Raw genomic sequence first — 19,605 nt, 5'->3', positions numbered from 1 at the left:
GCCCATTAGCATCCAGAGATGCTGTTGGAAAATAATGCAAGTCCAGAGGACTGCCAGCAAAATGATCAGGGAGTGTCCTCTGCAGAGGCTGCCAAATACAAATAATTTACTGCAAGGGCTCTGTATTTGGAGGCAATGTGAGCTGATTAAACTCGTTAAAATGATTGAAGGAATGAGGGTGGTACTCAGAGAATGTAATTTAAAACACATATTTTCCTAGGGGCTGGGCATTAGTCTGGGTCAGCCTAATGGCTGAAGCTGCCTCCCCTCCTAAAAATGGGGTGCAGCCAGGGGCTCTGGCAAGCAGTGCAAGACCTACACGGTCAGCATAGGGGCATAAGTCTCACTTTAACTCAGCTTAGATATCTATAACTTATAAGTCATTCCCCTTAATAGTTATTTTGGACAAGTTTTTCATGGACAAGCTGCATCTTGTTCGTAGATTTTTAACTTCCTACTCCTTTATTTCATCGGATGTCCCAGTGACTTTATATAATGGTACAATTGTTATTTGTATGTGTTTTAAAAAAGGTGCTGCCTGTCTGTGCCAAAGAGAGCACAGGCTGCCGGCAGCATGATAGCTTATGTTTGCATCCTTGTTCTTTGGGTTTTGGCTAGGGACCATCGTTAGCTCCACCGAGCCCAGGGTGACGTCTTGGGTATCAGCCAGGACACGTGTCCTCACCCTGCCGCTTCGGGCACGTGTTAGGTTTGGGTGGCCTCTAGCTGACAGTGCCTGCCAAGCCAAAACCAGGAAAAGTTTTAAATAGCAAAAGAAGATGCAAAAGGAGCCTTTAGCTTACCCAAAATTGCCAAGTATAGCTGGAGGCAAGAATGACAGTGGGGATGGTAAAAAGGAAAAGTATTGTGTCCCTTGGTGTTGCTACATTTACCTAAAGGAATAAAATACAGTATTTTAAGAGGAATGCATGTCCAATGGAGAATGACCATCATTGTAGCATCCTTTAGTTTATAGTTAAAGAGAAGTAAACTGCTCTTACAGTCTTAAGCAAACAGAAGAAGCCAGTTCCTAAGCACTGTGTTTATATAGTTCCTTTCCAGGTCAGTGCATCACCCGAAAAAAGAGGGGTTTTTTTTCATTTTCCCTCTGGCTTTTTTTTTGGCCTTTTTATAGCCACTGAAATGGAAGGAAGAGGGAGTGCAGAGAGAAAATTAATCTTCAGTTCCCAAAGCAGCATGTGGACTTTTGCATTCTTCAGTTCTTTTTTTTAAATGAAAAATTATTTAAATGATGATGCTTTAAAAAAATAATTCATGCATCTTGGGATTTTTGTGTGGTCTTCTGTTTGGCTTTTTTTGCTGTTGTTGTCTGTAGAAGATGAGTTCATGTTAAAAAGCTTAAAAAGTGTTCGGATGCTCTTCTGTTCCCTGTGAGGTCTAAAAATAGAAGCTGACAAAGAATTGCTTATAGACTCACTGCTCTGCTCAGAGGGTTTAGCTTATGTCTAAAGCTGCATCTTCTGACATTGCAACAGCTGAGCTGTGCAGAAGCACTAAGGCTGGGCTTACCAAGCGTAAGCAGGGAGGAGAGCAAATCCCTGTATTAGCCCTCTTGCTTCTCTCCTCCCATCTCCATCCTTGGGCGGAAGATCTTAACCTGACTGCCAAGGCACAGCACCAAAAATGTGTGTGAAAATGAGAGTGAGACGTAAGTACTGGGAGCACAGGAAGAAGGGTGGTGGGGAGAGGGTTGAGGTTTTATTTACTGTCAGTGCTACCAGGTTGTGATGAGTGGATGGGATGGCATGTAATTGCAGTCTTACATGGTTTTAGTTATTTCTCTATCTAGAAGACTTGGCCAATGTATTTGGGTTTCTTGATACTGCCATAGTCTAGTGGCAAAGTATTATTATCTTGTGACCACAGCTTGCCATTGTACTGTAAAAACTTGGTGCAAATTGGGAGAATAGAGGGAAATGTGTGTAATCTGCATTATAATGCATTTAAGCCACATTATAACCTACTCAGTGATCACTTACATAAAATGTAATCTGTGTTATGGGTTGTTTGTTTTTAAAGGTGGCCACCTCTAGGTAGAAAGAGTGCAAGGTCTTCTGCTCTCTGGGGTCTCCAAGTTGTATCTGGGTGCTGGAGGGGTGACAGCAGGGAAATTCAGCACAGAACCGCCCAGGAATGTGGGGATAGCTCCATTCCCAGGTGCTTGTGTGGGGATTTGGAGGAGAGATGGCGTTGAAGTGGCTGCTCATGACAGTGAGCTGTGCTTCCTGTCCCGGTGCTCGCTGGTTGCAAACAGAGCATCGTGCTTTGGGGTGATGTCTTGAGTTCGCACTTGTGAAACCAGTGCTTTGCTTCTCTGAATTGCTGAAAGTGAGAACTAAAACCTTGGGGTTTTTTATAAACAATAGCTATATGTTGGGCTCTGGTGTCCTTTGAACTGTGTTAGCTGTTTGGATGTATCAGGTAGGAGCTGCAAGGGCTGGGAGGTGGCTCAGGTGGCACGACCGGTGCCAGCTGTTCTGCCATGCGAGTCAGTGATATTGTATTAATGGTCTTAACCTGACCAAAGTCCACAGGAATGGCCTGGACACTCCATTACAGCCCTTCTTGGTGGCAACATGCTCTTAGATCAGCTGAAGTTGGGTGTAATACTGTGCCTTTGACTTAGGCTGGGGGCATATTCTGCTTGCTGAGTTGCCGGTACAACAGGCTTGCTGGTACAAAGGTGTGCTGGATTCTCAGACCTGCAGGGGAAGCCCCTCTATCCCTTGGCACTCAACCAGGCCAGAAAAGGCCAGGAAAACCACACTGAGGTTTTTTTTTTTGCAATGCGGATGAGCATAGTTTACCTTCTGCCATTGGGTCCCCTGTTGTTACAGGCTGTTCCCTCCCCACCAGGCTCTTGCTGCCTGCTCCAGTGGGACCTGCCTTTTCCTCCGTGTGGAAGGACCCCTGTTCTGGTAAAGGATCGAGCCTTCATCATGCCAGAACTGTAAAGCTTACTAAATTCTTATTTCCTTTGCAGTGAGCCTGGGGGACAAGAGAGCACACATGTGGATTGCCTCCTGCCTTGCCTTTTCTCCCAGCCACCTACAGTGAGCTCTCACATGCCAGAGAAGCGGAGGGTGGAGGAGAGCCACTGCACAGAGCTGAGGCAGCACGAGTGAGCCGAAGGGCGTTTGACCAGTGCGCTGCGGCTGCTGGGGGTCCTCGCCACCCCACGACAGGGACAGCTGGCTCCTGCCAGGTAGATGCCTGCAGGGGAGTGGACAACTCCAGCTGAGCTGATGCATCTCGGCACCTGATACAACGCTCAGGTAAGGGAGCTTGGAGCTGGGCTGTATTTTCATCCTGTCTTCTCTGAACTCACAAACTGGCTCTGGAGCAGATGAGAATCACCCTGAGAGCCATTGTGTGCTGTGGGTACACATGCTAATAAATCAGCAGGATCTCATCTGCAGTGATGCTGAATCCCCTGATTTGTTGGGATATTGCTGATGGCATCAAAGTGAGTTGCAGTTCTCCCTTGGGTGTTCCCAAGTACCTCTGCTGTAGGAGTTGACCGTGTATTTATCCAGCACAGCATCCTGTGCAGTTTCAGATACAATGCAAGTTTACTAGGACAGGAGCTCATTTGAATTTTCTGTAACACATCTGTGATTCATCTAAAGTGATCTATGTGCAGTCATTTTCAAAGACCCCAAGACAGTTAAAACATAAACCTCCCTGCAATTCAGCTGGTGCTCCTTATGCTCTTCAAACAAACAAAAAAGCTTGCTTGTGTGCTCTTGGATTGTAGTCAAGGAAATAAACATGCAAACAGGATGTCCTGTATCTTGGTTCATCCTGCTTGATAGTAATTTCATTCCTGAAGTCATAATTCACTTTGTGAGTGCAGGTCTTGATTTCCGTTCCAGTAGCAGGGTTTTAGCGTGTGCCAGGTTTGGGCTAAGGTTGGTGATGCACAGACCAGTGATATGTTGTTTTGAAGCCGGTGCCTGGCCAGGATGTTTGCAGTCTGGGTTTGTTAGTGAGAGAGGAACTGCAGATGGGATCAGCAGATGTGCCTGATGCAAGCTCATTGAGTGTGTTGTCCGTTTTGGAATAGGAATTGGGTTTCTAGTAAAAAAAATACTGCAGCAGCAGCAACACTGCAACACTGGAGGTGGAGATGCTGGTCAGTCTTGTACCAAGACCTCAGGAGCAGCTTGACTTTCACGTGGGGGCTGGTTCTCATGAAGCAGAAGCTCTACCTGCAGTCAGGAGCCTGTGGCCATCACTTCCTCCTCATCTCATCACCTCTGGGGCACAGGGCACACAGCCATGCGTGCCAGCGCCTGTCTGCAACAGCCCACAGCCCCTCCTGGATGTCTTGGGAAGCTCTAGGGTTTCCTTGGGCCATGGTGATGCAGTTGAAGCAGTCCAAAAGCCATGCTCATTTTGGCTGTGCTTGGTAGGTACGTGCAGTGGTGTAACCCCACGGCTTTGCTTCTGAAAGGCTTTAAGCATGTGGGAGAAGAGCCTCTGGTGGCAGCCCCCCTCAGCTTGCAGCTGCTGACTGTGCCTGGTAAATTTTACCAGGCAACCAGGATGGGCAGTTTGCTCCAAGCCATGAGTCTGTGTGGTGTGAAGGGTGTCGAGGTGCATTTCGTGCACTTAAAAAAGCCACAATAGGGATTTTTAGCCCCTTGCACTGCTTTGCATGCCCAGGTTTATTCCATGGCGTGCAAGTGCACGAGTCACCTTACAGCTAATACTGGCTTTACAAGTGAAAGCAGTACTTTGCTGGGAAGTGGTGCAGACTGCAGTTGTGAGTCGTGAGAGGGTCTCACCTCTTAGAAGATGTTGTATAAGCATTTTCATTTGCATAGATGCATAAGCCTTTCCTTTAAAACTATTCTCTAAAGGAAAAATTGTAGGCTTATAACATAGATGGCTAAAGACATAAAATGCTGTGTTAAAATATTCTTTTAAAATAGAACATGAAACAGGAACAGTGACTTATTGAGTTTCAGCAGTGGTGGATGTGGTTGTAGTAAGTATATACCTTTTTTACTTTATTCTACAGCGGTAGTTTCAGTCTGATAGAGGCCAGAATGATGGTGAAGTACAGTGTGTCAAAATGTGCTTTTTTTTTCTTCTCCTAGCAGCACTCTCTATTTAAAGTTAAATGGGCACATTCAGAATGTGAACACACGTTTACCTAAAACCATTTCTCCTTTTTCAATGATCTCCTGCCAAATAACCAAAAGAGATAGTCTTAATCTTAAATAGCTTGAGTAAATGCTGTTTTACAGTACAAAAAATTTAAAAATTGGATTCCAGAATATCCTCAAATCCAGCACAAGATTGAGAACACGTTGCTATGCTATGCTTCCTAAAAAGAGATTTTACTGATATTTTCATTTCCAAAAGCCCTTCTGCCACGTGACACTTGGTGCAAGTACTGGCAGGGCAATTGTTAATGGATTTATAAGGATGAGAGATAGAGTTGTGACTGGTGGTGGCAGGGGACATGTGTGTGTGTCCTGGGCTGTGTCACAGAGAGCACTGTTGCTGGGCCATGGGAAAAGTTTGGTTCTTCGTCTGGGCAGCGAGCAGGGTTGCAGCAATGGCCTGGGTGACTGCTGGGCAGAGGTTCCCATGCTCCCAGCCAGGCTGGTCCCACTGGGTACCACCTCATGTGGGGCAATGGGAGCTCGGCAGATTTGACTGGAAGAATATGGGGAAGGTTATAACAGTAAATCTGCTTTATGGAGAACATAAAGTCTTGGATTTTTGATGCAGACACCTTCTTCCCGCTGCCAATACTTGAGATCCCAGCTGGTGAATTAATTTCAGGAAGGTTGTTTTCATCCAAAAATTTGGTATTTTATTTCAGGTTTACTGATGGCTAGCTAGTGTTCAATGCAGGTAGGTAGTAACATGCATTTTCATTTAGCATCTTTAGGCTTACTCTTGCTGGGATTAATTTTTACTTCCTTAAATTGTAAACTGGAAGCTGCAAGTTTTAGTGTGAGATTACAGATTGTGGGTGTTTTCAACTTGTCCTTTTTAAAAGGAACTACTTGATAACTTTGTTTCCCAGTTGAATTTAAGTGTGCATGGCTTGGAGCTTTCTGTTGCTAATGTCCCAGTAAATTTATGTAATACCATTGTCGCATTGTTCACGTTTTCTTACCATTCCTGTTCATAGCAGCTTCATCTTGTGTGTTTGTTAAGGAAAAAAAAATCTGTTTGTTAGGAAAATACAGTACTGGTGGGAGAAAATTGGGTGTCAGGCTTGAGAAAATAATTTGAGTGGTATTACAAAAAAAAGAAAGTATGCAGTCATATATAGGTATATGGAGAAGCATGGCAGGTACAGCCTGTTTCTTTTTGTAGGAAGCCTGTTTATATCAAGGAAAAAAACGATGTGTTTCCTCAAACCCTTCAGGAAATAAAATGTCTCAGTAGTTTCCATGTACACAAGGTGTCATTTTCCTCAAGCAAATGCTATATAACTTCATGGTGTCAAACTAGTCTGGAGTTTGAGTATGTGCAGAATGAAATAAAAAAAAAATCCATATTCAGTATAGGCTATTACAGAGCTAAGCTATATTCTGTTCCCTCTCTAGAGTATTTGAAAATCACCTTGTTGAGCACAGCACTGTCTCTGTACTCCACAAAGCAGCAGTATTGTGATCAGATGAGGCTGGTGCAGCCACTTGCCATCTCCGTCCTTCCGACTGCCATCAACCATTTTCTCTGCTTTCAAGTTTTTTCCTAAATTTGGAGTTTTGTACTATTATAGTAGAAAGGGAAAACAAATGTGCATACTCCAGGCATGAGATGCAAAACTGGCTCGTTTGCACCAGTCTGGTGTTTCTGGCTGCAGAGAGGCTTTTGCAGAGGTGGATGCCAAAATATATGTGTTCTTGCTGCTCTCCAAGTTGCTCTTCCTTTGGTTATTCTATTACAGAGTGTGGTCATAGATGTTCAGAATAGCTTTCACTTTGTCAACTCTTGAAAAATTTCCCATTTAATTTGACGTACAGTTTATTTTTTCCCTGTAGCCTGCAGAATATTTGTATTTTTAGCAGCACATAAAGGACATCATTTGAAATTTTTGGCCTTGTAACAACCAAAAAAAAAGTGTCAGAAGTGGGGGAGTGGAATTGCCTTTGAGTTAAACTTCACAGGAGAAGGAGGAGATGCAGATATATCAGGTGACACTGTGAGACAGTTACTCAGATCTTGCTACTTTGAAAAATTAAGCTGTGATTAAAATGTATTGAGCAAAGTTCATGCTTCAAGTAAGAGCTTCAGCTTGGAAAAATAAAAGAACAAAATACACTTTAATATTTTCATCCTTGCTCTGTTTCAATTGTCAGTAATGGGGAAAGATACACTCATTCCTGTCATGAATTTGAAGAATTTACTTTTTCCCAGTGTCTGTACGGATTAGTGTCAATTGGTGCCATGCCTGTGCTGCTGGCTGGTAATAGGTTACTAAAGAGCTGTCCTGATAGCCCTGATTATATTGCATGTGGTATAGTATTTCTATCACACTGCTGGCAACTGCTTCCAAAATGAAGAATGAGGGAAAGATGGATCTCCCAGCCATCTCCATCCATGCCTGAAAGACGTGGCAACAAGCAGGTTGCATTAAGGAGTTGTTAAGATGAGACAAGTAATCTCTTGCAGATGTCTGAAGGTGTGGAGAAGTGGGCTGAGCCTTGGAGAGTGCTGATGCTTTTGCTCGTCATATCTCCCCCAGATTTTTTCCCCTCAAGGAATGATCACATCCTTCAGAAGATCACAAGTGTGACGCCTTTGGCTGCTCTGGCTCGTTTTGGTGGCAAGCACCACTGCTGAGATGCAGCTTCAACCAGAAGCTGGGGTAGGCTGTCCAATGACAAGAATCCTGCTTGTTCCTCCTAAAGGGAGGCCAGGATGGCTCCTGGTATCTGTTAGAGAGCTGCAATGGTCCAAAGATTTGGGTAATGTGGCCTGCAGTGGCCTGGCTTTAGCCTCCCCCTTGCTCAGGTTCGGTTGTGTCCTTGTGCAGGGAGTGGGGAGCTGGCAGTCCTGCTGTGTGCAGGCAAGCCCTGCAAATGCTTTGTACAGTAGCTTTTCAACCTCAGCCTAATTTCAGCTTTGTGATATGGATGGCAACTAAAGTTGTCAGCAAACATGTTTTGTATTAGCACTTTTCTAAATATTTCTCATGGTGTCTACACATTTATGTATCTCCTTTCTCTCCCCCCCCCCTTTTTTTTTCTTACAGCTTCTGATATGAAGAAGGATATAGAGTCTTTAATAGCCCAGGAAAAAGCAGAGATCGTTGCCAAGTATGAGAAGGTACCAACCTTGAGTCTCTCCCCAGCCTGCTGGCTAAGGCTGAAACTATTTAGTAGATAGGAATGCTTCAAATAAGAATTGCTTCCCTGCAGACATTGCCCCAATAATAACCCTCATGCCATCAGGCTTCATGCCAACTCTCCCTGCATTCTTCTGCCTGCACTCTACATTCTCCTTTCACTACATCCCTGGAGTGTCTTGAGGATCCTGTGTGTGCTCAGTACAGATCCCAAAAGGTGCTGGGCTTCTAGTGCTTCAGTGCTCCCTTAACATCAGGACAGCTTGTGCCCGACAGCACTGGTTTCTCTGATGCACAGCCCTTCCCAGCCTGTAGCAGAGGCATGCATGGAATGCTGGATAGGCTGAACTTGCCCATTTTTCTCTTGCCTGTGTTGTATTTGTCTCTTTAGCACAGGTTTTGCATTTCTCGCTCTGTGCCTTTCAGCATGCAGGGAGAGAGGGATATGGGCTTTGGGGGGTGGGATGAGGTCATTCCTGATGCTGGGACCAGCTCACAAATGTCCTTTCTGCTTTCAGGGCAGACAGGAAGGAGCTCCGATTGACCACTGGGAAGATGCTGATTTCACCCTGTATAAAGTTACAGACCGGTTTGGATTCCTACAGTAAGTCCTCCTGCCCAATCCTGTCTCCTCTGACCTGTGTGTGTGTGCAGGGCATCCTTCTGCACCAAGCATGACAGGCCCAGCATCTTTCCTATAAGCTGCTCTGTGGGTTGGCTTGATCAATCCCAAATGCAGGAGGAAAGACGAGATAGGCCTCCTTCCTCAACTGTGCATGTTCAAACACTCTGATGCTTTGAATCTGCTCTGAGGCGAGGCTCAGAAATGGTTTCCTATCACAAGCCTGGCAGTTAGAAGGTGCCTCCGTGAAGGACCACAGTCTGTCACAGAGGGAGAGGCTCTTGTATTTGCACTAACAATTCAGGGAGGTATAGGAAGAGACGAGATATCTGATCATCTTTGGTTCCCTTAGGAAATCCCCATCCGAAGCAAGGCACAGATGAATTAGATGCACGCCCTGTGCCTGGGAAGAATGCTTAAAAGAACTATTTTTATTCCAAATCTGAACAAAAGTTATAATAGTAGGCATTCTGTTTGTAGGAGTGGGGTTTGAAGAAATTGCTGTCCAGAAATTCTGCTTCCTCACACTTTAAATTGCTTATGATGTGTGTATTGAAGAGGAGCTATACGCCCAGGATTTCCAGTTATGTCCAGTGCTTGATTACCCCCCAGGAACTCCTCTTGGGTAGTGGGGTTTCTTGCCCACAAAGTAACCAGTGACCCCTTGCTTTTCCAGTGAGCAGGAGCTGCCAACCCGCACCGCCTTGGAGGAGAAGGTGAGAGCTGCCAGCTTGGTCATCATGGATGTGGCATCCTTATCACACCATCTGGGGAGGGAATGTTTTTTGAGGAAACGAGTGTGCAAGTGAGAGTGAAGCAGGCAGCCAGCACCCACTGGTCACTGCTGCTTGCCCAGAGGTGGGAACTCTGCACGATGCCCGGCTGTTGGAGCTTTTATATTCCTGGGTCAGGCATCTCTTCCTCCACACTGCACTGAAAAAGCACCTTTTCAAGCAATTTTGGGCTTTTCCCTCTGCTTTGGCAGAGTGCTCAGCAGCTGTGGCTTGAAAAGGGGACTGCATGTGCAGGGGAAAGAGGTCATCTCCATCCTCATCTCCCCTGAGATGAGAGCATGTCCTCTGTTAGGATCCTACTAACAAAGACTCAGCAGCATCACGTTTCTACCAGTCTGATACAGTGATACAGTTTGAGGCTAGCTGAACATGCAAATATTTTTATTGTCAAGGAATAGTCCTCTTGGACATGCTTTCTCTATGTTAAGCCTATGTGTCTTGTTATTTTTACCAATGCTACTTTTAATTACCATGGGTTGAAATTACTGGTTTCTGCAAGCAGCAGTGGATTATTCCCATCTCTAATGTGAAGTCTTTGCATAGAAGTTTAAACCTAAGAGAGTGAAGTTTTGTGTTTTCAGGAGGTATCTTCTGGGGCTTTTTTTTCTTAAATTTGTCTTCTCTTCCCTCCACCAGCAAAAACAGCAGGAAATTGAACGTGTGGACAAGTGGCTTAAGATGCTGAAGAAATGGGGCAAATACAGAAACAGTGACAAGGTAGGGAGGAAAAGAAAGAGCATGTATCTGGAAGGGCGGGTCTGATGCATCCTTATGATGAGTCAGGCTTTCAAAAAGTTGATAGAGAAACCAGAGTTCACTGGAACGGTGCCTAATTCTACTCATTGGTCTTTAATATTTTAAACCTTTCCTTGAAATTGCTGGGTTACCAGTTGAAGGAAGAGTCCTGTTCTGACTTACATGGTTTTAAAAAGGGTTTCCTAAACGCTGCTGATGGGTTTGCACTTCTGCTTCCCTGTGCAAACAGGAGCACAGCAGAGATGTTTGTGTGCCCAGCTGGGTCCCTGCCCAGTGAGAGCAGAGAGCAGTGCACGCCACAGATTGCTTCTGTGTCTCCACCTCCTGGGAATGATGTGGGAGATGTGACTGATATGGTCCAGTTGATGTTCCTTGTAATTCTTCTTGGAGGAAGAATTATTTGTCTAGAGCATCACCTGGATTTCATATTTTGCTCCTAGCTGTGCCTGTGAAAAGCCATTTAGGTGTTAAATTTGTGTCCACCTGTGTGTGAAAATCAAGGAGAGAGATAGCCTTCATGTTTAGCAGGAGGAGTGGGTGTTTGTCTGGATTGCTTTAGCTCCTGCTGAGAGTCCTTGGGAGAAATTTGGGCTTGGTTAAAAGGGTTATGCAGAGAGAAATATCTCAGATGAGAATATTTGCATAGCTGTAGGGATAATGTCGAGCAGAGCATCCTCCTTGCCCAGCCATCAGGAGGGATGTCTGGTTCACCCAGCTGTAGTCTCATCCTTTTTAAAACAAAACAAAACAAAACAAAACAAAATCATCTTCATTAGAGCAGGGATGGGGTGTAGATGGGCTTGGGACTTTTAAGTCTTTTTGTTTACTTCAGGGTGGTTCTAATTGTTTGGTTCATTGGTGCTGCTCCACAGACAAAATTAGAGGCTCTCCTGTGGCTTGTTTTTTTCCTAATTAGAAGTTAGCACTAATTGGTTAGCGGCCTTGTGGGTAAACCACTGAATTCCAGCACAGTGCAGGGAATTCCCTTGGGTCCTAGAGGATGTTGGGGGCGGGTAATGATGCACACCTTGGCTTCCCTGGGTCAGCCGGTGGGGACAGACAGAATCTGGCATGAGGGGTGTAGAGCACTAGTGATCCCCATCTATCTTGGATTTACTTTAATAACTAGTGGGTGTGTTAAGCACACTGTGGCTGACGTCACTCAGGTTTGCTGGATGGCGAAGGGTTGGACCAGCAAGTGGGGTTTGAGGGTCTTTGGGTCAGAAAATCACAGAGCTCTTGTAGTAGAATAAAGGATGTTATTTATAACAGCCTGTAAATGGTCGTTGACTCTTGGGCACAGAGATGGCATTGTCTTCATGCTGGGGGACTGGAAATGGCTGTCCCCTCTCCCAGCAGACAGAGAAGCAGTGCTTGGCCCCAAGCAGGGAAAGGAGCAGTCTGGTGACCCCAGAGTAGAAAGGAGCTTTGGTTTCAGTCCCGTCCAGCCTAACACCCTGCTACCTTGTGCCAAGACAAGTGCATGGAGGTCTGTAGCAGCCACACAGACCCTGAGAGGCACAAAAAAAGTGCTTTTAAAAAATAGTAAAATTAGGTTGTACCCTTCACCTAGATGTGCAACCCCATGCTCTCATGTCAGGAGCATGGAAGGTGCTCAGATATTCCTGCTACAGTGGCTGGATGCAGTTCAGCTGTGGCGTTTCAAGGACCTTATGCTGGGATCACAGTCATACCCTTGAGATGGCTACGTTTTCTTTTCTAAGTAAAGTAAATCTGACAAGCCCTTGATCTGATTTTTCTAAAGCAGAGTGGGTTGGTTTTGTTCCCTCTCTGAGCACTCAGGCTGACACATCTGCCTTGCATGTTTTCTTCAGGTTTGTCTTTGCCACTTTGCTGACATGATAGAAACCAGAGTGTCATAAGACAGCAGCTCCATGTTATTTTAACAATGACTAGGATGTCATCTTTGAAAAATTCCTCTTACTGAAGACAGGAATCTTCCCTTTGATGTTCATTTTGATACGCTGTGCTTTATTAGAAGGAAAAAAATCTTGTTGCAGGAACCACAGGCAGTTTCACAGAGAAATTGCCCTGACTTTGACTGCATGAATGATTGTAGAAACCCATCTTATTTTCCAGGCTGGGACTTTCTGGACTTTAGGGCCAACCTTTTGAGTTCCAGTTCATATGCTGGAGCTGGCAGACATCTGATCATATTGAGTGCTTGATGAAGAGGGACTTACCAAGCAGCCCACTGTGTTTTGCAGCATCTTCGTACCTGATTGAGGCTTAGGTTGTTGTCTCAGTCTCTGTGTTGAGAAATGTCCACAGGAGGAGGGAGGTTTTGTACCCATCCAGGGTGCTGACTCCAAAGCAGCTACCCATCAGTGGGCAAGAAAGCAGCTTTTTCAGACCCCTGGAATGAGCCATTGCCAGAGAGCAGCAGGTTTGGCTTCCTGTTCCCTCACCTGCAGCCAGTGTGCATCCCTGTGTGCTGCTGGTTGCAGTCTGGGTCTTGTGGCTGTCACAGATTATAGGAAATCAGGGTGAAAAAAAGAGGAGGACCTTTTACAGCTCCTAGCCCTGACTATGCCTAAAATAATTTCAGGCATAACCTGTTTCTTCTTAAATCATAGCGATATGATTTAATTTCAGTAGCAACATCAGGAAAAAGTGACACCAGCACAATTCCTCACATGGGTGGGGTTAGAATGATGCAATAGCGCTTTTTTCTGGCTGCACTTCCACAAGGGAAAGGGCACAAAAATAAAGGAGTCCATGAAAGGACCACACTGTTTTGCAGACTTAAGCTATGTCAAACTTGCAAAGAAGTGCTGAATTGTGTTAACTCGGAGTTCAGCACAGGGAGGGTCGGGTGGTCTGTGTTCTCTTCACTGCCGATTTAAACCCAGGTTTAAATCCCAACCTGACTCTGCTTGGGAAAGTTAGGAAGTGGTTGGTGCATGTAAAAATATAACAGTTCAGGCAGCACAGTTTTGCAGAGAAAAAAGGCTCTGCTGTGTGTGCTCCAACAGTGGGATAATTTATTCATCGTAGCCCTGAAATAGATGGATTTCAGCCAGAAGTGTCAGTCGTAGGGAGAGGATATGACATCTGCATCATTTGCAAGCTGTGTCTTGTTGCTGTCCATGTGGGATGGGACCATTAGAAAGGGATGACTTTGGTCAGAGATGTCTGGTTTTTAGGCAAAGCCTGCCTTTGTGCTTGGGGGTAGCCTGGTCTCTGCTAAGGTCATGGGAGTGCAGGGCACTTAATCCAGTGCATGCCAGCAAAGCAGTTTAGGATGAATTGGGGATCTGTATGGACTGACACAGACCCCCAGGAGCAAATAGTCTGCTAATGCCAGGGAGAGCCAGCAGATGTTTGTCATGTCAGGGTTGGCTGAAGTCAGATCTCCTGCATGGAAATGCATGGGAAAGAAAGGGGGTTGCATCTGGGAGCTGCAGGGTGGCTTCTCCTGCCTTTTTTTTTTCCATGTTGGAAGAGCAGGTTGCATTTTTCTCTCCTCCAAAGGTAGCCCAGGCAGTAAAGGTAAATGCCTACCCACAGCCCATCAGCTTTAGGATTTAAATTTGCCCCTGCTTTGCTGCTGGAGCCCCTGCAGACCTGGTGGCACCTCATCTGGCATAGCTGTATAGGCTCCAGCTGCAGGCACAGCAGCTGAGTTGGGAGTAAGCATTATCTGTATGGAAAAAAAGCCATGTGCAGTGATGTCCCATCTGCCAAGTGTCTTGCACAGCCACATCATCAGTCAGTCATCTTTGTGCAGTCAGCTGGCTTTGTGGTATGAAAAATAAATCCTCTTCTCTGGGGTGATGGTTGTCGTGGTGGTGGTGAAAATCTTCATAGCTTAGTTCCCCTGGTGCATCATTGGTAGAGGATGTGAAGAAGTCCTTCCTCTTCAGAAGGATCCCTCTTTGAGCCCTAAAGGAATTTAGGAAGGGGGCTTCCCCCACTTCAGGGTGTTGGAGATGTATGTGGGTATAGAAAGAGGCTTGAAAGGGATATCATCATGCACACCCGAGATTTGGGCATTGCTCCTGCAGTCTCTTCCTGGTGAGCCATGCACATGGCTGAGAAGCTAACAGTGACAGACTGCAAAGTGTGAAAGTGAACTGCAATGTGTATATTCTGCTTTAAAAACCAACCCACGTCTCCCAAACCCTTTTTAACTGCAGTGTCTTAACTACTGCAAAAACATGTTCTGTCTTTAAAGGCAGTAACTCCACTCTTCTAGTTAAAGACCTGGAGCACTTGGTTGGGTACTTCTCAGAGGAGATTTCTGATGCAGGAAGATGGAGCTCAGGTCTGTACTTCTATAGTCTTCCCCATCCCAATTACCAGAAAGAAAATACATGGGGAAGGGAGAGTTAGGGATGGGGTAGTGATGGCCTCTGTGCCACGACCTTTGTATGCTAAAGCCTAGAGAGGGAAGATGATCCTATGACAAAATCTGGAGCAGGTTTTAAACACTGTGAGTTCAGTCCTTGGCTGACATGGCTTTTCTGCACAGTGTCTTGAACTATTGCTTTGACCACCAGCAGCTCCATTTGTAGAGCGGGATGATGTCCATTCTTCCTGCCCTGCATTGGTCAGTCTGTCAGTCTGCATAGCACATGATCTAGTTGCTCTCTTCCCATCTATAAGGGCTGAGCAGTCCATAAGAGATCGAAGATTGTGACCTTGAGGGTTGTTTTTGATTCTCACATGAAATAGGAATTGTCATCACCTGATGCCTTACCTCTGTCACTTCATCCCAGTGTAAATGCTGCTTGTATTGGTAACTTCCCTGTTTTCCTTCAAGTTTCACAATGCAGAAAAGTTGCTCATTTTTCCTCTGCGTGACTCACAGCTCCGAGGTTTTTTTATCACTTTCATGTCTGGAGGCGGTGGGAGGAGGAAAGCCCTTGAATAAATAACATGAAGGCATTTCAGTTCGGTGTCATCTCAGCATGTTTTGTAACTTTCCTGTTCCTTCCACACTTGTGCAAAGAAAATAATTAAAAACATTTACTATATGCCACTGAGGGTTGCACTCATCAAAGTACAGCAATACCAGCTCTGGGAATTCAAAACAAAATTATTTTCTTCCCACAGAGCTAAGCATCACCTACCCTGGCAGCTGTCAGTCAGTCTCTCCTAATCCATTGGAAATAAATAATTTTTTCTGAATTGGTGTTTTTATCAGAATTGGTTCATACTCCAGTTTCTTGATCCCACCTCAGCTTTTGCTTCATGAAGGCATGAGTGCTTGCAGGAGCCAGGCTTTCACGGGCACCTTGCCAGTACTACTTTGGGGATGTGGTTCATCTTTGTGTCTCTTGATGCATTGCACTTCTTTCATCCTGATTTAACGACTCTCAGGGATGAAGCTGTCCTGCATGGTGTGAAAGTTTGCTGTCCTCAGAAGCACCTCCCCACGTGAGCTTGGACAAGCAGAACCCACTCCCCTGGATGTGCAGATGGTGAATTAGTGATGTCCCTCTTAAAATGCGGGATGGCATTGAGCAGGATGGTGGCCTTCTATGGGTGTGTCTTGCTATTGAGGTTGCCTTTTAGGGGGCAGCTTTGGTGTAGACAGAGGGGAGGGCAGGATCTGGTAAAGGATTTCTGTAGGATTTGGTCCTGGCTGTATATTGGACCTTCAAAGTTGGTGCTAAGCAGCACTTGGGCAAAGCAAGCATTTGGGAAGTGCAGAGAATGGAGTTTTGAATGTTGAATGTGAATTACACTTACAGAATCAGGATACATTACACCGACACTTCCTGTGTCAGCAGGAATACTGAAATATTTATCATAACGGGATGGAAAAGCATTCTCACACATCTAGTTCTCCTAGTACTACATGGTGATCTTGACACTTACTACAGAGCTGGTTTATATACTTATTTTGGCTGGGATAGTGGTGTTAATTCTTTGCTGTCACCTAGCCTGTCTGCTTGAACTCCACCTCCTGTCTTGCCTCATCTTGTCCTGACTCTTCAGCCCGTTGCTGGGTTTTGCCCTGGGTAGGCACAGTGCTTCTGTGCAGACAGGAACAAAACGAGGGGCGAGGGTCTGTGCTACAGAGGCTGTGAGCCAGCGTAGTGCTGTGGTTATGGTCTTTATATCTTTGTGAAAAGTTGGCTTTAAAAAGTCAAGTTGGAAATAAAAAAGGCAATGGTGCGAGGTGGGTCAGAAAGGAAAGGTAGCAGGAGCAGATGTTCAGCTTGGCGTAAGAGATGCAAAGACAATGCAGTAGGCCCACGTCCAGAAAACCTTCTGCTGGGATCTCAATGCTTCCCTGTCAGTTGCAGCCCTTCTCTTGCATCAGCCTGGATTGCATGAAGCAGAACAACCTTTGGAAAAAAAAAAGAGGTATTTTGAAGGTGGGCAGGTGCATTTGTACCAGGCAGTGACAGTACCTCAAGCTAATTGCCTGGTGGGGTGCTGCCCTGCTCAGCCTCGAGCTCATTCCTGTGACTGAAAATCCAGCACCTCTGTCCCCTCCCGAGGGATTGTCTGGTTCTGAGGGAGCACCACATCACAACATAAATACCCTCCGTGGCTGGAGCTTGGGCATGTGCTGCAGGTCCTCAGGAGCCTGGAGGAATGCTGCAGTTGATTTTGTGCTGCAGCTGCAAGGCATTTCATGGGTGGGATGAATGAAAGGATGGAAAATACTCCAAAATGGAGCTTTTTTTCTTTTTTATGAAGCATTTTCTTTTAATGGAAGAAGTCAGCAATGGAACAAAAGCTTTTTATTTCTTTCTTTTTTACATTGAAATTTAATGGTCTCTTTAGAGAGAAAGGGCTTTATGGCAAGAAAAAGGAAAGAAGCATCTGTGAGATGAAGTGAACATGTGCATGTTTGTCCCCAATCCCCCTCTTTGCCTGGTGAGTGCCCTGCACATTCAGGGGAGAGCCCTTGGTGTAGCCTGCAATCTGCTTTGCCACTTGTCAAGCTGTGAAGCTGCTGTGGACACATCTTTGTGGCTCTCATGGTGAAGGCTCTCCTCTCCAAGGAAAAATGTGTTTTTCTATCAGTCCCTGAGCGTCTAGATGAGAACAGCTATGCCAGGTCAGATCGAAGGCTTCAAAGCCAAGGATGCTGCATATGGTCTTTGAAGATGAGTCCAAGGGCAAGCACAGAATGTGTGTGTGCCTGCAGGGCTATGATCTTATTGGCATCATGGAGACATGGTGGGGTGGCTTCTGTAACCGGAGCGGAACGATGGAATGGAAGGATGCAGGCTCCTTAAGGAAGGACAGGCAGGGGAGATGAGGAGTGGGTGTCACACCCTATGTCAGTGAGGAGTGCATGGAGCTCTGCTTGGGAATGGACGAGGAGCAGAGAGCTTATGGGTCAGGATTAAAGGGAGGACAGGGACAAGTGTCGTTTTAGTGGGGGTTTGCTACAGGCCACCCAACCAGGAAGACTGAGCACATGAGGCCCTGGAGACAGATAGGAACAGCCTCATGTTCGTGAGCTCTGGTCCCCATGGGGGGCTTCAGCCACCCCAATATCTGCTGGAGGGACAGCACAGCAGGGCATAAGCAATATGGAATGAATGCATTGATGATAACTTCCTTCTCCAAGTGACAGAGGAGCCAACGAGGAGAAGATGCTATGCTGGACCTTGTTCTCACCAACAGGGAGGGGCTGGTGGGGAATGTGAAGCTCAAGGGCAGCCTTGGCTGCAGCAGCCATGCTGGAGTTCAAGATCCTTAGGGCAGCAAGGGGGATGCACAAGCTCACTACCCTGGACTTCAGGAGAACAGACTTTGTCCTCTTCAAGGATCTGCTTAGTAGAGTACCATGGGATAAAGCCCTAGAGGGAAGAGGCATCCAAGGAAGCTGGCTGATATTCAGGGGTCGCCTCCCCCAGGCTCAGGAGCAATGCTTCCTAACAAAGACCGCTCCACTGAAAACAGGTTGAGATAGCTGGGGTTGTACAGCCTGAAGAAGAGAAGGCTCCAGGGAGAACTCTTAGTGGCCTTCCAGTACTTAAAATGGGCTTATAAAATAAGAGGGAGAGCAACTTTTTACACGGGAAGATAGTGATAGGACGAGAGGGAACAGTTTTAAACTAAAAGAGGGCAGGTTTAGATTAGATGTTAGGAAGAAATTCTTTACTGTGAGGGTGGTGAGGCACTGGCACAGATTGCCTAGAGAAGCTGTGGCTGCCCCACCCCTGGAAGTGTTCAAGGCCAGGTTGGATGGGGCTATGAGGGACCCGGTGTAGTGGAAGGTGTCCCTGCCCATGGCAGGGGTGTTGGAAATAGATGATCTGTAAGGTCCCTTCCAACCCAAACTGTTCTATGGTGCCGTGATTCTATGATTTTGACTGAGTAGTTGTCTTCAGTGGATGTAGGTAGTCAGCTCATCCATCAGATGGCCAGTGCAGGCAGATGAAGTGACCGGTTTGGGTGTCTGCTCAGATGGCTGCTGATCTGCCCCAGCAAACCATGGAGAAAATCTGTTCTGCCACCAGCAGGACCAGCTAACCTTGCACACGTTTCCTTCCCCGCAGATGTGCCGGCGAGTGTACAAAGGGATCCCACTCCAAGTGAGAGGCCAGGTCTGGTCACTTCTGCTGGATGTCGAGAAGATGAAGAAGGAGAACGAAGGAAAATATGAGGTACGAGCTCTTCCTGGCAAAGACAACAAGAGCAAGGTGATGAGGAGGCTAGATTGGTTGGGGAGGCTGGTTAGGTGGGGCTTCACCAGTCAGGGCAAGTTGGACCCGTGGTGCATGCAGGCGTCTCCATCTCCACTGGCATGGGCAGGAGAGACATGGGAGTTCCTATGGGGATGCTTTAATGGGGCAGGAGGATTGCACGGCCCTTCCATACTTCCTCACAGGGTAGCAGTGTGGTGAGCGCTCTAGGGTGTGCGCTGGTGGTGAGGCCTCGTCCTGTCTGTGAACTTCTGCGACCTCTGAGGAGGAAAGACATTTTATACCCTTTGCGTTTTCAGTGGGGACTGAAAACACAAGTGGTATAAACTCTTTATCAGTGGGTGTACATCAAGCTGGGGTCTTTTAGCATGTTAGCTGGCTGCTTTCCGTAATATGCTGCTTCCATCTGTTGTGCTGGGAGTTGCAAGCAAAGTTGCTGTCAGTTTTATT

General features: G+C 46.1%; 1 protein-coding gene across 5 annotated transcripts in view; it reads left to right on the top strand.

The window, feature by feature from the left end:
* Nucleotides 1-19,605, top strand: part of LOC113977296 (USP6 N-terminal-like protein) — a 77,680-nt gene that overhangs the window by 41,972 nt on the left and 16,103 nt on the right. For 3 of the 5 annotated variants that reach the window (XM_027703299.1, XM_027703307.1, XM_027703316.1), the window contains 6 exons: nucleotides 3,005-3,296; nucleotides 8,249-8,322; nucleotides 8,860-8,945; nucleotides 9,640-9,679; nucleotides 10,394-10,474; nucleotides 19,009-19,116. In XM_027703299.1, the coding sequence (XP_027559100.1) occupies nucleotides 8,257-8,322; nucleotides 8,860-8,945; nucleotides 9,640-9,679; nucleotides 10,394-10,474; nucleotides 19,009-19,116 (381 nt within the window). In that variant the 5' untranslated portion in view covers nucleotides 3,005-3,296; nucleotides 8,249-8,256. Of the gene's footprint in view, nucleotides 1-3,004; nucleotides 3,297-5,860; nucleotides 5,893-7,448; nucleotides 7,467-8,248; nucleotides 8,323-8,859; nucleotides 8,946-9,639; nucleotides 9,680-10,393; nucleotides 10,475-19,008; nucleotides 19,117-19,605 lie in introns of those variants that run through there. The other 2 variants (XM_027703324.1, XM_027703333.1) reach the window with 2 other exon arrangements.

Source organism: Neopelma chrysocephalum, unplaced genomic scaffold (genome assembly GCF_003984885.1).
Source record: "Neopelma chrysocephalum unplaced genomic scaffold, ASM398488v2 Primary Assembly neopelma1_24, whole genome shotgun sequence".
Taxonomy (NCBI): domain Eukaryota; kingdom Metazoa; phylum Chordata; class Aves; order Passeriformes; family Pipridae; genus Neopelma; species Neopelma chrysocephalum.
The sequence above is the reverse complement of the archived record's forward strand: the minus strand, read 5'-3'. Positions and strand labels throughout refer to the sequence as shown.